Genomic DNA, 14,361 nt, shown 5'->3' with positions numbered 1-14,361 from the left:
ACTTTCTACAATAACCAAATCATGGAAAGAGCCCAAATGTCCATCACCTGATGAGTGGATCAAGAAGATGTGGTATATATACACAATGGAGTATTACATGGCAATGAGAAAGAATGAAATCTGGTCATTTGTAGGAAAGTGGATGGACCTCGAGGGTGTCATGCTAAGCGAAATAAGTCAGGCAGAGAAGAACAAATACCATATGTTTGCACTCATAGATCTAACAGGAGAAACCTAACGGAGGACCACAGGGAGAGGAAGGGGGATAGAGAGCTGGGGAGAGTGAGGGACACAAATCATGAAAGACTATTGAATCCTGAAAATGAACCATGGACTAAAGGGGGAGGAGGAGGGAGGGAAGGTGGTGATGTCATGGTCGGGGGCACTTGTGAGGGAGAAGCACTGGGTGTATTATGGAAACCAATTTGAAAATAAACTATTTAAAAAAATAAATGAATAAAAACATTAAAAAACTAATTATATATATTATGCTTGATTATATGTGTATGGGCTGTTTATCTGTGTGTGTGTGTGACTATTTTTGTTTATTTGTTTACAAATTCTGATAGCAAGATAAATACTTAAACGAATTTGGTACAGAAATAGTAATTTTTTGTGCAACTACACTTATAAATAATTTGCATTAATTTTTTTTGGTAGAACCAGAAATTTTTACCTCGTCAGTTTTATGATCTTAAGGCTATCATAAACCTGTACTCAGAGTTCTTTCAATGAATCTCACTGAAGATGAAACACATCTGTGGAAACTTTTATAAGAGCATCTGAGTAAAAGTATCACTGTCTATAAATAATAAAAGACTTAAAAAATGGCCGTGATTAAAGAGCTGATACAAGCTCATTACAATGCAATTGACAAGAAAATCTGGTTACTTTGTGACAGACACAACACTTCAAGGTAATAACATACCTGGTTATTATCATCAGCTTTCTGGGAATTTTATACAATTTTTAGAGCACTTATTTTAATAATATATCTCTATAAGTATAATCTAAGAAAGTTTAATATCACTTATCTGACAGTGCTTTCCCTATAACTTAACATGCAAAGTAAGCCTAAATAGTTTAATTTCTTACAATATTATTGTTTTGAAGTGTTTCAGGGGCCCACTGGAAAATTTCAGTTATATTGCGATCAAAAGGTTTCATTTTAGAAATTGATTCGGGGAAGTATGTCAAAAGATATCATTTGATTAAACATGGACATAAATCGTTCTGGAACAATATTGAAGTATCCATTTAATGAAGGTGACAATAAAAGATATTAGAGGCAAATACAGAAAGTTACATAGTTGTGAGAGCAAAATTTAGCTCTTTAAATACTAAGTCTGTTTTCATAAGCAATCAAGGACATATATTAATAAATTATCTGTAATAAACATAGCAAATTATTTTGGCAAAACAGAATCTTTTTTTTTAGGCAAATAACTTAAAAAGTAAAGAAACACTTTTGTTTATATTTTCTTATTAAGAGCAGACTGGGGTGCCTGGGTGGCTCAGTCAGTTAAGTAAGCATCTGACTCTTGATTTCAGCTCAGGTCATGATCTCATCTCAGATGGAGACCTGCGTGGGGCTCTGTACTGGTAGTGTGGAGACTACTTGGAATTCTTTCTCTCCCTCTGTCTCTGCCTTTTCCCTTGTCACATACACATATGTGTGCAAGCTCTCTGTCTAAACAAACTTTAAAAAAAGCAGACCCATATTTGAGAAATCTTTGTCCTTTTAATAAAGAGAAAAATATTTTGCATTCGACTATTTATGTTAAAAGTCATTTGGTTACTTAAATTTATCTTAATCTTAGTAAGCAAGTGTCAATCACACATGTAACTCCTGTCTAAAGATTCTTTCTCCACAAATCTGCAATCTTTTTACATTTAGACTTTGTCCTAAGTCTTCCTAAGTCTTTGTCTCACTTTAGGACAAAACTGCTTTCTTTTCCCCAAATAGGACTCTACTCTTATTCTTCATACTTTTTCTTACTGAAATCACAAATCTTACTTTCCTTGCATACAAAGTTGTTTCCCTTATGATTTCCAGTGGTCATCATTACATTGATCAGATTTTATAATGCTTAGCAACCTTAATTTCTAGTGAAAGCTAAGTAGGAAGCCATTGTGAACTGTTACACAAGAGTTTCTGTCAAATATGTGACTATATTTCATAGTTTTTAGAAACTCTTTCACAGTAAATGGTTTTTCAATAAAGCATAAAGCCTATTTACAAAAAGATCAAAATTTATCTTTAGTTTTTCTGTAATAAGACAAAAGTAGATAAACCTGGGTTTAACACTTAATGTTCCATTCTTTATTTAATTTGGAAGTGACCTGGATAGTCAATAACTTTAACTTAACTCATCATTTAACTTAGCAACACGTTAAAGTTCTCAATTACCAAAGATTTGGGGACCTATTTAAAAGTATCCACAAAACTTTTCATTTATTTACAACTCTTTAATTTATTTGTTTTTAACAATTATGTTTATACTACAAATAAAATTTCATGAGGCACTAGACAACACATTCTAAGCTTTTTTTCTAAATAATTTGCAACAAAGATACCAAGAGCTTATTTGACCTTCAGTAAACACAAACAGAGTAAAAGTTTTATATTTAATGCTGATAATTCTAAAGGCTTGTATATCTAAATAAACCAATGTTAAATTTGCTTTAATACCAAACATTTTGCCAGATCATGTGAACTTGAAAAATTGAGTTAGTTCTTATCTGTCTGAGTTTTAGAATTCCCAACCCTTATAAACGCTTGCCTTCAAACCAATTAAATGGAGCAACACCATCCAGAGGGAGAAAAGACACCTCATTTACAGCATACATGAATACACATTTAAAAAACACACAGATAAGACTGGTTTTACTAATATCTGTGGAGAGGATATTATAGGCTCAATTTTCAAATACCTTCCTCTTTTTTATCTTTTTTTTTTTGAAGAGCATCTTCCTTAAAGTTTGTATTTCAAAGGATGGAGGCAGAAAATTTACATCACAAAGGCACAGAGAGACTATCCAAGATTTTTCCTAAGTGGTTATTTGCAACATATCTGCCCATTATCAGAGGTGCTAGAATCTGTAGTTTTTATGTGTTTATGTTTTTAGTGTTTATTTTGAGAGAGAGCATATAAACAGGTAAGGGGCAGAGAGAGAGAGAGAGAGAGAGAGAGAGAGAGAGAGAGAGAGAATGCCAAGCAGGCTCCACACCATCCGCACAGTTCAGTGTAAGGTTCCATCTCACAAACTATGAGATCATGACCTGAGCAGAAACCAAGAGTCAAACACTTAACCAACTCAGCCCCCAAGATGTCCCTATAGTTTGTATTTTTTAAAAAAATTTTGAATGTTTTATTTATTTTTGAGAGAGAGCAAGACAGCATGAGCAGGGGAGGGTCAGAGAGACAGGAAGATACAGAATCCGAAGCAGGCTCCAGGCTCTGAGCTGTCAGCACAGAGCCCGATGTGGGTCTCAAACCCATGAACAATGAGATCATGACCTGGGCTGAAGTTGGCCACTTAACCGACCAAGCCACCCAAACTGTAGTTTGTATTTTAAAAAGGCCTCTTTCCTCCTTGTTTTTTGTTGTTTGTTTGTTTGTTTGTTTTTCAGTCTCAGGCAACTGTGGGCTATGTTTATATTTAAAAAAAATAATCACATATATAATTTGAAGGGATGGAGAAAGAATGTAAAGAAACTTTTCCCCTAGAGTTTCAGGGTAATTGCTATTTAAAATTTACCTTTTTCAAGCACAGAACAATTTAGTTTCAAGAGCCCAATCTTTTATAATATCCACAAACATTTTGATAGGAATAGGAACTTTCCAGCACTAACAAACAGTGAAGATGATATGACTAAGGTTCCTGTGGTTTGGTACCTCTCATGACAAAGTGCCCTAAGAGCCAACACAGCAGAACTGAGAGATTTGGAACTCTAGCCTATTCCACTGGCCACCGAAATGCACCCTGGTAAGTGCCCCCTCTGAACAGAGGAGATCAAAGAGAATGTTCTCACTGGTCACAAAACCAAGCTCTTAGGACATAGAACATGATGAAAGAAAAAAATCGTATCTGGAATATGTACATTAACAGCTTTATCTAAGTTTCAGTCTTCTCTTGGAGCCATGCTAATACCTAGGAGAAATGGATTAAAGCCTAAATACCAAGAGTCAGGCTTCTCTTTTTAATTAAATTTGATTCTGGATATCAGGGAAAACTTTTAAATAAAGTGGGAACCAAAAGACTTACGTCTTTGTAAAGTCTGTGTAATGCATTTTGATACAGGCTTCCCCCGCCCCCCCCCGCCGGGTGCCCTTGGCCTTCCACTGATCATTTGTAGGAGGAGCTATGAAATTTTTTGTCATCTTGTTTCTTTTGTGAAGGGAAGGTTGTGAATACAGCCATATCATCTTTCTACTTACTTTCTAAATTTGGTGGGATCTTTTCAAAATAGGAATAAAAGGTCTTTAAAATTTAAAAGATCTGCTGTTGTCCAGAGACCACAAATTCTTTTTGCGGGGGATGGGGGGTGGTCTAGGATATACCTGTAAAGGATACTGCATGGCAATAATGTCTGAAGCTGGCAGAGCCTGATTTCAAGAGCCCTGGAAGGTAGAGGGAAAGCATGCCCTGTTGCCAGCCTGGGGGCTTTTGTTAAGTTCATTTCTGGCTTTCAGCTTTTACACGATCAGCCTGTACACTCTGTACCCAGAGATTAGGCCTGAGTGATCTCTGTAAATCTTGTAGGGAGATGAGGCTGGATTTTAAGAAGGGGATTTTATATTGGACATGGGCATTTATTTTTGACTTAAGTCTAGGTTCTGTTCTTTTATCTTGTCAAGGGAATCCCTAAGGCTAGTCATTATACCAATAAGTCAATTGAGTGTTCTCTTTTATATTTATATGTAATATAAATTATAAATAATACATGTATATATAAATATAAATTCAGAAAGAGAAAAAATAACTCTTACCCCTCTTTCTCCATTGGACTCCACAGATAGATTCCAAAGGGCTGACATGCTAAGAAATCTTACCTTCTGCCAACTGCATGTAAAGATAGATAGATAGATAGATAGATAGATAGGTAGATATAGATATAGATATTAAAACAGCCAATTTTCAAAAAAATGTTTAGTTATTTATTTTGTGAAAAAGAGAGTATGAGCAGGGGAGAGGCAGAGAGAGAAGGAGAGAGAGAATCCCAGGCATGGAGCCCCATGACCCTGAGATCATGACTTGAGCTGAAATCAAGAGTAAGAGGCTTAACCGACTAAGCTGCCTACATGCCCCCACAGTCGATTTAAAGGATCTATTATGTGGCCATTAATAAGTAAGATCTATTAATACCAAGGGAAACCAATATGCTTTATAATCATTTAATGAAAGACACAAGCAGTGTCGAGAGAGAGTGTAAATGATGCAACTTCCATGATCCAAAAGTTTACTCCTGAAATTAGTGTAATGAAGCAAAAGGCTTCCTTGCATAAGCAGTAAGGATGGTGTATGTCTGGTTTCCCATAAAAACGCAAGACACCTCTAGTCACAAGCCCACTAGTCTGTGACACCGGGCTGTGTTACTGGAATGGAACCTTCCAGCACTAACAAACAGTGAAGAGGAGATGACTAAGGTTCCTGAGGTTTGGTACCTCTCATGACAAAGTGCCCTAAGAGCCAACACAGCAGAACTGAGAGATTTGGAACTCTAGTCTATTCCACTGACCACCGAAATGCACCCTGGTAAGTGCACCCTCTGAACAGTGGAGATCAAAGAGAATGTTCTCACTGGTCACAAAACCAAGCTCTTAGGACATAGAACAAGATGAAAGAAAAAAAAATCATATCTGGAATATGTACATTAACAGCTTTATCTAAGTTTCAGTCTTCTCTTGGAGCCATGCTAATACCTAGGAGAAATGTGCCATGGGGTTGGGGACCCTGTGGCATTTCATAGTGTACCTGATTGCATGGAAGTTTTCCTGAAGGTGGTGGGTAGCCTCCTGTCAATCTAACCCTTTCTGTGACCAAGGCGCCCTACCATGGGAGTCTCTGAGTTCAGACACAAGTGCTCTAACAGGTTTCAAATGCTCGCCTCCTGTCCACCAGTCTTGCAGCTTTGGCTTCCAAGGTGTCCATCAGTAATAACCTTTCCCTCATGTACACACTAGAAGTCTGTTTGACAAACAACATGAAAGACACAGACAAAAGAAAACAAAGATGACCTCTGGGAGGAAAGGGATCAGTAACCAGAGTTGCTAAGCCCAAGGAACGACTTCCACAAATATTTTCTCCTGCAAATCTAAATTTAGAAAGAGAGAAAGACGACTCTCACCACTCTTGCTCCATCGGACTTCCCAGATAGATTCCAGGAGGCTGACATGGTGAGAAATCCTACCTTCTGCCGGCGGTAAGTCAGATGTCCCAGGATCTCTCAGCTGCAGCTGTGTCCAGAGTAGGCAGTGTCCAGCAAGCTAAAGTATCCGGCCAACTAGGCCAACTGTCCCAGAGCAAGAATTCCTGTCTCCTTAAGTGTTCTGCTACCTGGAATAACACATTAACAGGAGATCATAAAATTTAATTGTGTATATACATGCAATCCACATACACATGGAAATTAACAAAGACTGTCAGGCAAAATGAGGTGTATATGTATATGTATATGTCATTCTGAACTAAAGAGAAGGGGATATGGGTCTGGAACTTCAAAGGAAATTATTAAAAAAAGAAACACAAGCTTAAGTAGTATCACTTAGAGTTCCCAAACCGCTGCTCAATACATAATCCAATTTCAGTTCAATGTCCCCATGAAATGTAGTCTTTAACTATTCAGCCAGAAAAATTTCAATCTTTGTTATTGATTTTGTCACCTCGATCCTGTCCATCTTCCCCCCCCCCAAAAAAAGACAAAGTAATCTGCATGAGAAACCTTGTTTACTTCCTAGAAACTACCCTCATCTGAAACAATCCATTTATTTTGCTAATCACCTTCTTGCCCTCATCATTCTTTTACAAAAACCTTCCATTTTGAATAACTCTTCAGTGGGCCTCTTTACTTGCTAGATAGGATACTGACTGATCATGAATTAGTTAATAAAGCCAATTAGATCTTCAAATTTACTTGGTTTAATTTTTAACAGAAGAAATCCTATTCACAGGGCAATAAGAAGAGCAAATATTTCATAATTAGTTTGTAGTTTGTCCTGCTATAAAGATGGGTCATTCAAATAAAATTTATCTCTATTGGTAACCCTTATTTTGAAAAACGGACCTTCAATTTAGATTCTTCTATGTAGTTGAGGGAGAGGTAAAATTTCTCTTGAGCTTTTAGAGTCTCGATTGCCTTCAGCTCAGAACAGTCTGCATCCTAGGGGCATCTGGTTGGCTCAGTCAGTAGAACAGATGACTCTTAATCTCAGGGTTGTGAGTTTGAGCCCCACATTGGGGATAGAGTTTACTTAAGAAAAATAGATAAAATAACTTTTTTTTTTAAATGTGAGTGTATCTGTGCATCTGTGTGTGTGTGTGTGTGTGTTTTCTTATTAATCAAATAGCACTTTATTTTATATAACCATTAAAAAATTGAGGCTGATTACATTCATATGTCATTTGTTTTTTGAACAACATATTGTTCTGTGTTGTTATATATCCTTTTCATAGTTGTATAGAGTAATAGGCTATTTTAATGATTAAAAATCAATAGTTAATACTAAATAATGGCTTAGTATCTTAATTATGGTATAAAGTGTTCCATTGTATAAAAAACTAATTATTGTATCATTTCATCATTGATAAAATTAGTGCTTTTATAAGTTATTTGTTGTTGTTTTGTTTGTTTTCTATATAAGTATTTCTTTATCAATTATACTTCAACATAGGTCTCTGAGTACCAACGCCAGCACAGTTTTATTGCTTTGACATTTTCTCTAATCAAATTGAAATTGATTTCACAGTGAACTGTTCACATTAAAGAATAGCATCTTGGCTTTTTAGATCTGCTTGAGACTGGTGACTTCGAAGCAATGCTTGCTTTCCCTTCCTCACCTTTGACCTAACACTAGTTAGCCACATCCATGCACCTCAGGCACAGTTTTAATCAAGAGACTGGTCCTTTTCCTCCCATCTTTTCTCTGTGGTGGGGCTCAGAGCTTGAACTAACCTGAGTGCCTGGTGGAAGAAATGTAGACTGGGGGATAGATTAATTCAAGCATTGCTCATTTTGTACTGGGCTTTTTCCAGATCATCTATTACCTCTGGGAAAGAGGAAGAAAATTGAATTCTGGATGGTTAAAAGCTCTGGGACTCATGAATACTGTCTATGGTGTAGGATCAGGAATCCCATCAGGATCAAACACAGAACACTGGATCTTGTAGGGATGTTCAGTAACGGACAGAGTTGGGTTTGACACAATGTTCACCAAACAGTATTATTATGCTCACCAAACTGAATATTTTAGCTGGCTCACTCAACTAATCTCATTAACTACAAATAACATGTGTTAAGCTCAGTATTATTAGCTTTCAGTTCACCAAAAGCTGTTGAGGGATCAAGCCACAAAGGAAATGCTTATCTGCAAGGCAAGGATGAACACAAGGATGCTGACTATGGGCACGTATTCCTTTTGGGGGGTTGGCTATTGCAACACACACACACACACACACACACACACACACACACACACACACACACACACACATACCACCTCCTTAGTTTTTGTTACCCCTGAGGGCAAACCTTTGCATAAGAATACATTTGGTGGGACCACAGCAGCTGCATTCTTCCTCACCCAGAATTCATGCAAGAAGCAAGACTGGAGCTTCTCCCGTCGTCATTGTAATGGCCTCAAAAGAAGACCTTGTCACCAGGGCGGGGGTTGGAAGGCCCTGGAGCGCAGCAGCCCAGCGGGCAACCGAATTCCCTCCTCTTTCGCTGATTGGTCGAAAACTGGGAGGCAAGGACCAGCCTCCAGCGGCTCGACTCTTCATTGGCTGCGAAGAGGTGGCAATCAGGGCGGGCCTAGCTGCTGCGCCGCTTCCAGCTCTATGCTGCCGCCGCGGTCCTGTTGCGCTGTCGCTGCTGCAGCTGCCACCCGGGTCCCTTCGGCCGTGCCTCTGCGTGGTGGGTGCCTCTTCGGCTCCGGTCGCAGACACCATGGTGAGTGCTTCCAGCCGGGTCGGGCTGGAACATCACTCCGCGCCGCGCCGGGCCTGGTTGCCCGAGAACCGGCCGCGCCACCGGAGCTCGGCGCGGGGTCCGGGGAAGCGCACCATGGGTTGCCGGAGCAGTCTCTCCTTTTTGCCAGAGTCCGGGGCAGGGTGGGGTGGGGTGGGTAGTGGGAACGCTGGGGGTGAGTGCCTTTGCTTCTTCGGGAAGGGTCCGCCACTCTGCATCGCGCAGCGACTCCCTAGACTCGGGAAGGGGACGTGCGGCTGGGGCGCGAGGGCTTCTCGGCTCAGGCGGACCCCACCAGCGTGAGTGGCTGAGGGCCAGTGGCGGGGAGGTGCCGGGTTCGCGTCCCCTTCGCCACATTTCCCCGACTTGTCTCGGAGCAGTGACAGGTGAGCGGAGGGGTAAGAAGGTGGCATGGCGGTGGGGCGGCCGGTGACGGAGAGGATCTGTCTTTTATTGGGGCGGGGGTGGCGCGCCTCTGATGCCCCTCTTTAGCACCGACTATCCCAAACCGAGCGGAGCCGGGAAGAGGGGACAAGGTTAAACCGGAGCGGTGGCAGCTGATGCTGCAGCCTCGCCCGCAAGCCCCTGCCCACCTATTGCTGATCCCTGACGCTCGGGATTCCCCTGTCCCCGCAGTACGGATTTGTGAATCACGCGCTGGAGCTGTTGGTGATCCGCAATTACGGCCCGGAGGTGTGGGAAGACATCAAGTAAGTGACTGGCGCCCCTAGCTCGGGCTCTGCGCGAGGGCGGGGAGGGAGGTGAGGGCCCCCAGGGGGGCCGGGGCGGCCCTGGCTCTGTACCCCACACTGCGCTGCATCCTCTGCTTCCCGCCTGGGTCGTGGGCGCGCATCCTCGGGGATGCCTCCGCCCACCGCTCCCGGCTGCAGCTGCGCTCCCACGCTCCGGAGCTGGGACCCGGAGAGGAGGGGCGGCCGGGGCGGGGCTGCGAGGGCGAAAGGCAGGCGAAAGAGCCCCTGGGGTCACCGCGGCCTCCCGACCCGGCCAGAGCGTGGGAATGCTCTGCCAGCGCCAGGGCGGTTCCGGAGCTCTGCAGGCTGGGCGACTCCCACGCGGCGCGGGGCCCGGGGGACCACTAAGGCCTCCGCGACGTTCAAAGAGCCCAAGGCCTTAGAGACAGACGGAAAACCTCGACTCCTTCTGATTGACACACCTCGCAGACCCGTGAAAGAAGTTGAGCCATTTTAGTGTGCAAAAGGCTCAACTTCTCTCGAGATGGTTTATTGAGCAATTGGATCAAGTGCATTTTATTCATTTGAAATAAAGTAATATCGGAATGTTTTTTTCTTTCATTTTCTCAAAATTTTGGTGTCTACTGTAGTGAGGGCTGCCTTGTAGGAGAGCATCCTAGCGCTGGGAGCCCAGTACTTTGGGTGTGGACCGAAATACCACAGCCACCTGAGACTTTAAACCTTTTGGAATGATGGGTCATCTCTGTGGGCATGTTGAGCATTTGGATCTAACAAAATTCTTTCTCTTTTTCTCCTCTCTTATTCTGGTGGAATTTGCATTTAACGTGTATGGATGAGCACAACCAACTAGCTACAGCAAAACCATATACCATATATGGGTTTTCATACTGGAACACCGATCTGGGCAGAAGAGACACATTGTTAATCTTGACTTTCATTTCCTGACCTCACTGATTTTATTTTGTTTTATCAAGTGGGTGATGCCTTCTTGCTTTCCACCTCCCCCACTCCTTCCCCCACCCCCCGGAACATATTCCAGTCATTAACAGTCAATCCCAACAGGTCTTTTTATGCAGTTACATGATAATGATGTCTTTTAAATATCTGTTTCCGTGGAAACGGCCAGGGTTAAATATTAAGCACTAGAATGAAACTTTTCCCTTCCTTAGGTTTGTATGGTTGAGCATGGTTTCATGTTCCATGAGCTATTTCTGTTACCCACAGGACTCATTTACATATTTTAAAGAGAAGTGGAGATTTGGAAATTATGGCTTAAACCAAATGAGTATTTAGGCACTAAAGCTTCCTTTGGGATTTGAATCTGTCTACCTTGTTAATACCTTCATAATTCTTATTTTGCTTGGTAGAGTTACAGAGAAGGCAGACCTCAAAAGCAAGATTTTAGACAGTGTAACGTAAATATAGGGTTATTTTCAAGCCACTTTCTTTGTGAATTTCTGAAAGCATCATGCATACTCCCCACAGGTGTTCTCATCCGTAATATAGAAATCCCCAAATTTCTGGACGAATATGCTATGACAGTATGTTTAAAATTTTGAGAGCACAGTAAAAGATAGCTATTATGGCTAAATAGTCATTATGCGTTATAACCAGATTTAGGCTGTATGTCCTACCCATTATCAATTTAAATCGCTGCTAAATACAAAGATGAAAAATTATACTTTAAGAAGAATGTATCAGCAGTTTTCAAAAATTAAATTATCAAATGATTTGTTTGGATTGGCCATATTTTCCCCAGAGAAGATCAAAATATCTAAAAATATTCAAACTCCACTGGTGTGAGAACTTAACTCTGTCATAGTAGTCTAAGTAGGCTAAGAATATTGTTGCATTCTACTTTATAAAACAATGCATTAATTTTTAATTAAACATCAGTATCTTTTATTTATTTAAAAAAAAGTTTTTTATGTTTATTTATTTTTGAGAGACAGAACACAAGTGGGGGAGGGGCAGAGAGAGAAGGAGACACAGAATCCGGCATAGGCTCCAGGCTCTGAGCTGTAAGCACAGAGCGGGATGCAGGGCTTGAACTAACAAACCTTGAGATCATGACCTGAGCCAAAGTCATACACTTATCCAGCTGAGCCATCCAAGCATCCTGACATCAGTATCTTTTAACACACTGATTTATCTTTTTTTAATGTTTTTATTTGTTATTGAGACAGAGAGAAACAGAGCATGAATGGGGGAGGGGCAGAGAGAGAAGGAGACACAGAATCTGAAGCAGGCGCCAGGCTCTGAACTGTCAGCATAGAGCCCGACGCGGGGCTCAAACCCACAAACCCATGAAATTGTTGCCTGAGTGAAGTCGGACACTTAACTGACTGAGCCACCCAGGTGCCCCGATTTCTCTTTATTTCTGAGCAATATTCTTAATCTGTTCAATTGTTGATAAATTACTCAAAATGTTTTCTTTTTTTCTGGTAACACAAAACAAATCATATGGGTTGGAAAGAGAGAATTATGTATCTCTGCAATGGGAATAGTATTAATTAAAGGAGTGTTGTAGCACAGATGTTAACTTTGATCTTTTTTTTTTTTTTCTTGAGCACCCTTTTTGCTGGGTACCATTTAGTATCTGGAATAAAGAAAAGGTTTAATTTTCTGTGTTGAGAGGGATTAAAGCAGCTCATTGGTTTCTAACCCAGTCAGCACCTCTGAAGGGTTACTATGTGTTCCCTGGAAGAGTATTTGCTTAGCACCGCAAAGCCATTCTCACTGCTAGGGGAGTAGAGAGGAGAATTCGGAGGAGCTTAACTTTAAAAGGCTCTTTGGGAGATTCTGATGCCTCCTCTCAACTTCATCCTGCAGGATCACTGCAGCCAATGGTACAAAATGCTTTCTGTTTTAACTTTTTATGAAAAACGAAATCTGTGATTGTGTGTGTGTGTGTGTGTGTGTATGCGTCTCAGTAAGTACCAAATATCTCTATCTTCCTCTTTGGTCTTTTTGAGAAACTATATAAATTGATGTTTATAAAAGTTATATATAACACTTTTTTTTTGTTTAGTAGGAAATGGCCATCTATCCTTCATGAGAAAGGATGCCAAACATTTAATGACAAATAAAACCCTAAGTAACAGATTCCAGACAGAAAATTTTAAGTGGTAGGAGCCAAAAATGCTTCATTGTAAACTCTGTATCCACTTACCAATCATATAACCATTTCACACAAGCTTTTAATTCCTCTTTTTAAGAAAAAAAGTTATCAAGATTAAGGGTCAGCAAACATTCTCTTGAAGGGCCAGCTAGTAAATAATTCAGGTGCTCTAGGCCAAGAGTCAATGTTGAGGATATTAGGTAGGTAGATATGTACCTGTTAAAATGTAACTGTCTAAACTGTGAACACTATTCCTTTCTCTCAGACCAGACAAAGCAGACGGCAGTGGGCTGGATTTAACCCAGGGGCAGTAGTTCGCTAACCTCTGATTTAGACCGTCAATATATATGAAAAAGCAAAAGAAACCTTTGAATCTACTTCAAATCTTTTTTATTGGTTTCTTTTCAGTTTTCAGATGGTCTTTTCTAGAAGCCATGGTTCCAAAATGATGAAAAAAAATAATCATGATTTCAGAGAAATCGAAGTCAGGAGATACTTAATAGAAAGGCAACCAAGTACCAGATTTAATTACCTCTGTCATCCTCCCATCTTCCCTGGCAAAACAAATAATTGCATCAAATTAATGGGTGCAAATGTAGATTGGTTTAACTTCAATGAGGCATAAGGATAGATTCCAAACGCTGATGAAATCTAAGACGACGAAAAGTTCATTAAAATACAATCCAAAAAAACCTACCTAAAAACGAATTATTTTGTCTTGAGTTGAACAGGCCAAGCAACGAATTAAAAATAGATTTGAAACTCCAAAATGCTATATGGTCCATGGCTTAGCCCTTCTGTGTTTTATTAAAAGGTATGAGATAAATATTTGGATCAACATTTTGGTATAAGATTTGAGAATCATGTAATCACACTGTTAGTTGATACGTGTTGGAGCAAATTCTTCTAGAATGCTGTTGATCCTCATCCTCGAATAAAGAGTTTACATGTGTTTAGTATGGTTTTATTTGATACACCTACAGCAGGGCAGATTACTTTTTCTTTTTTTTTTTAAATAGTTTATTGTCAAATTGGTTTCCATACAACACCCAGTGCTCTTCCCCACAAGTGCCCTCCTCCATCACCACCACCTCTTTTGCCCCCTCCCCCTTCTCCTTCAACCCTCAGTTCATTTTCAGCATTCAATAGTCTCTCAAGTTTTGCGTCCCTCTCTCTCCCCAACTCTCTTTCCCCCTTCCCCTCCCCCTGGTCCTCCATTAGGTTTCTCCTGTTTTCCTGTTAGACCTATGAGTGCAAACATATGGTTTCTGTCCTTCTCTGCCTGGCTTATTTCGCTTAGCATGACACCCTCAAGGTCCATCCACTTTCCTACAAAT

The 14,361-nt window shown here is 40.4% G+C and overlaps 1 protein-coding gene and 1 long non-coding RNA gene across 3 annotated transcripts in view; one reads left to right on the top strand and one right to left on the bottom strand.

The window, feature by feature from the left end:
- LOC115302304 overlaps nucleotides 1-8,892 on the bottom strand; it is a 26,109-nt gene extending 17,217 nt beyond the window's left edge. Inside the window, exons 1-2 of the long non-coding RNA XR_003913437.1 lie at nucleotides 8,805-8,892; nucleotides 6,416-6,561 (exon numbers count right to left, since the gene is read on the bottom strand). This is a non-coding gene — a long non-coding RNA (uncharacterized LOC115302304). The remainder of the gene's footprint in view (nucleotides 1-6,415; nucleotides 6,562-8,804) is intronic.
- A 151-nt stretch (nucleotides 8,893-9,043) lies between these two features.
- GUCY1B1 (guanylate cyclase 1 soluble subunit beta 1) overlaps nucleotides 9,044-14,361 on the top strand; it is a 45,157-nt gene continuing 39,839 nt past the window's right edge. Inside the window, exons 1-2 of one of the 2 annotated variants that reach the window (XM_029952167.1) lie at nucleotides 9,044-9,172; nucleotides 9,827-9,900. In XM_029952167.1, coding sequence (XP_029808027.1) covers nucleotides 9,170-9,172; nucleotides 9,827-9,900 — 77 coding nt within the window. In that variant the 5' untranslated portion in view covers nucleotides 9,044-9,169. Of the gene's footprint in view, nucleotides 9,173-9,826; nucleotides 9,901-14,361 lie in introns of those variants that run through there. The other variant, XM_029952199.1, reaches the window with a different exon arrangement.

The sequence above is a fragment of the Suricata suricatta genome, chromosome 1 (genome assembly GCF_006229205.1).
Source record: "Suricata suricatta isolate VVHF042 chromosome 1, meerkat_22Aug2017_6uvM2_HiC, whole genome shotgun sequence".
In the NCBI taxonomy this organism is placed as follows: domain Eukaryota; kingdom Metazoa; phylum Chordata; class Mammalia; order Carnivora; family Herpestidae; genus Suricata; species Suricata suricatta.
This window is presented reverse-complemented; position numbering and strand designations above follow the sequence as displayed.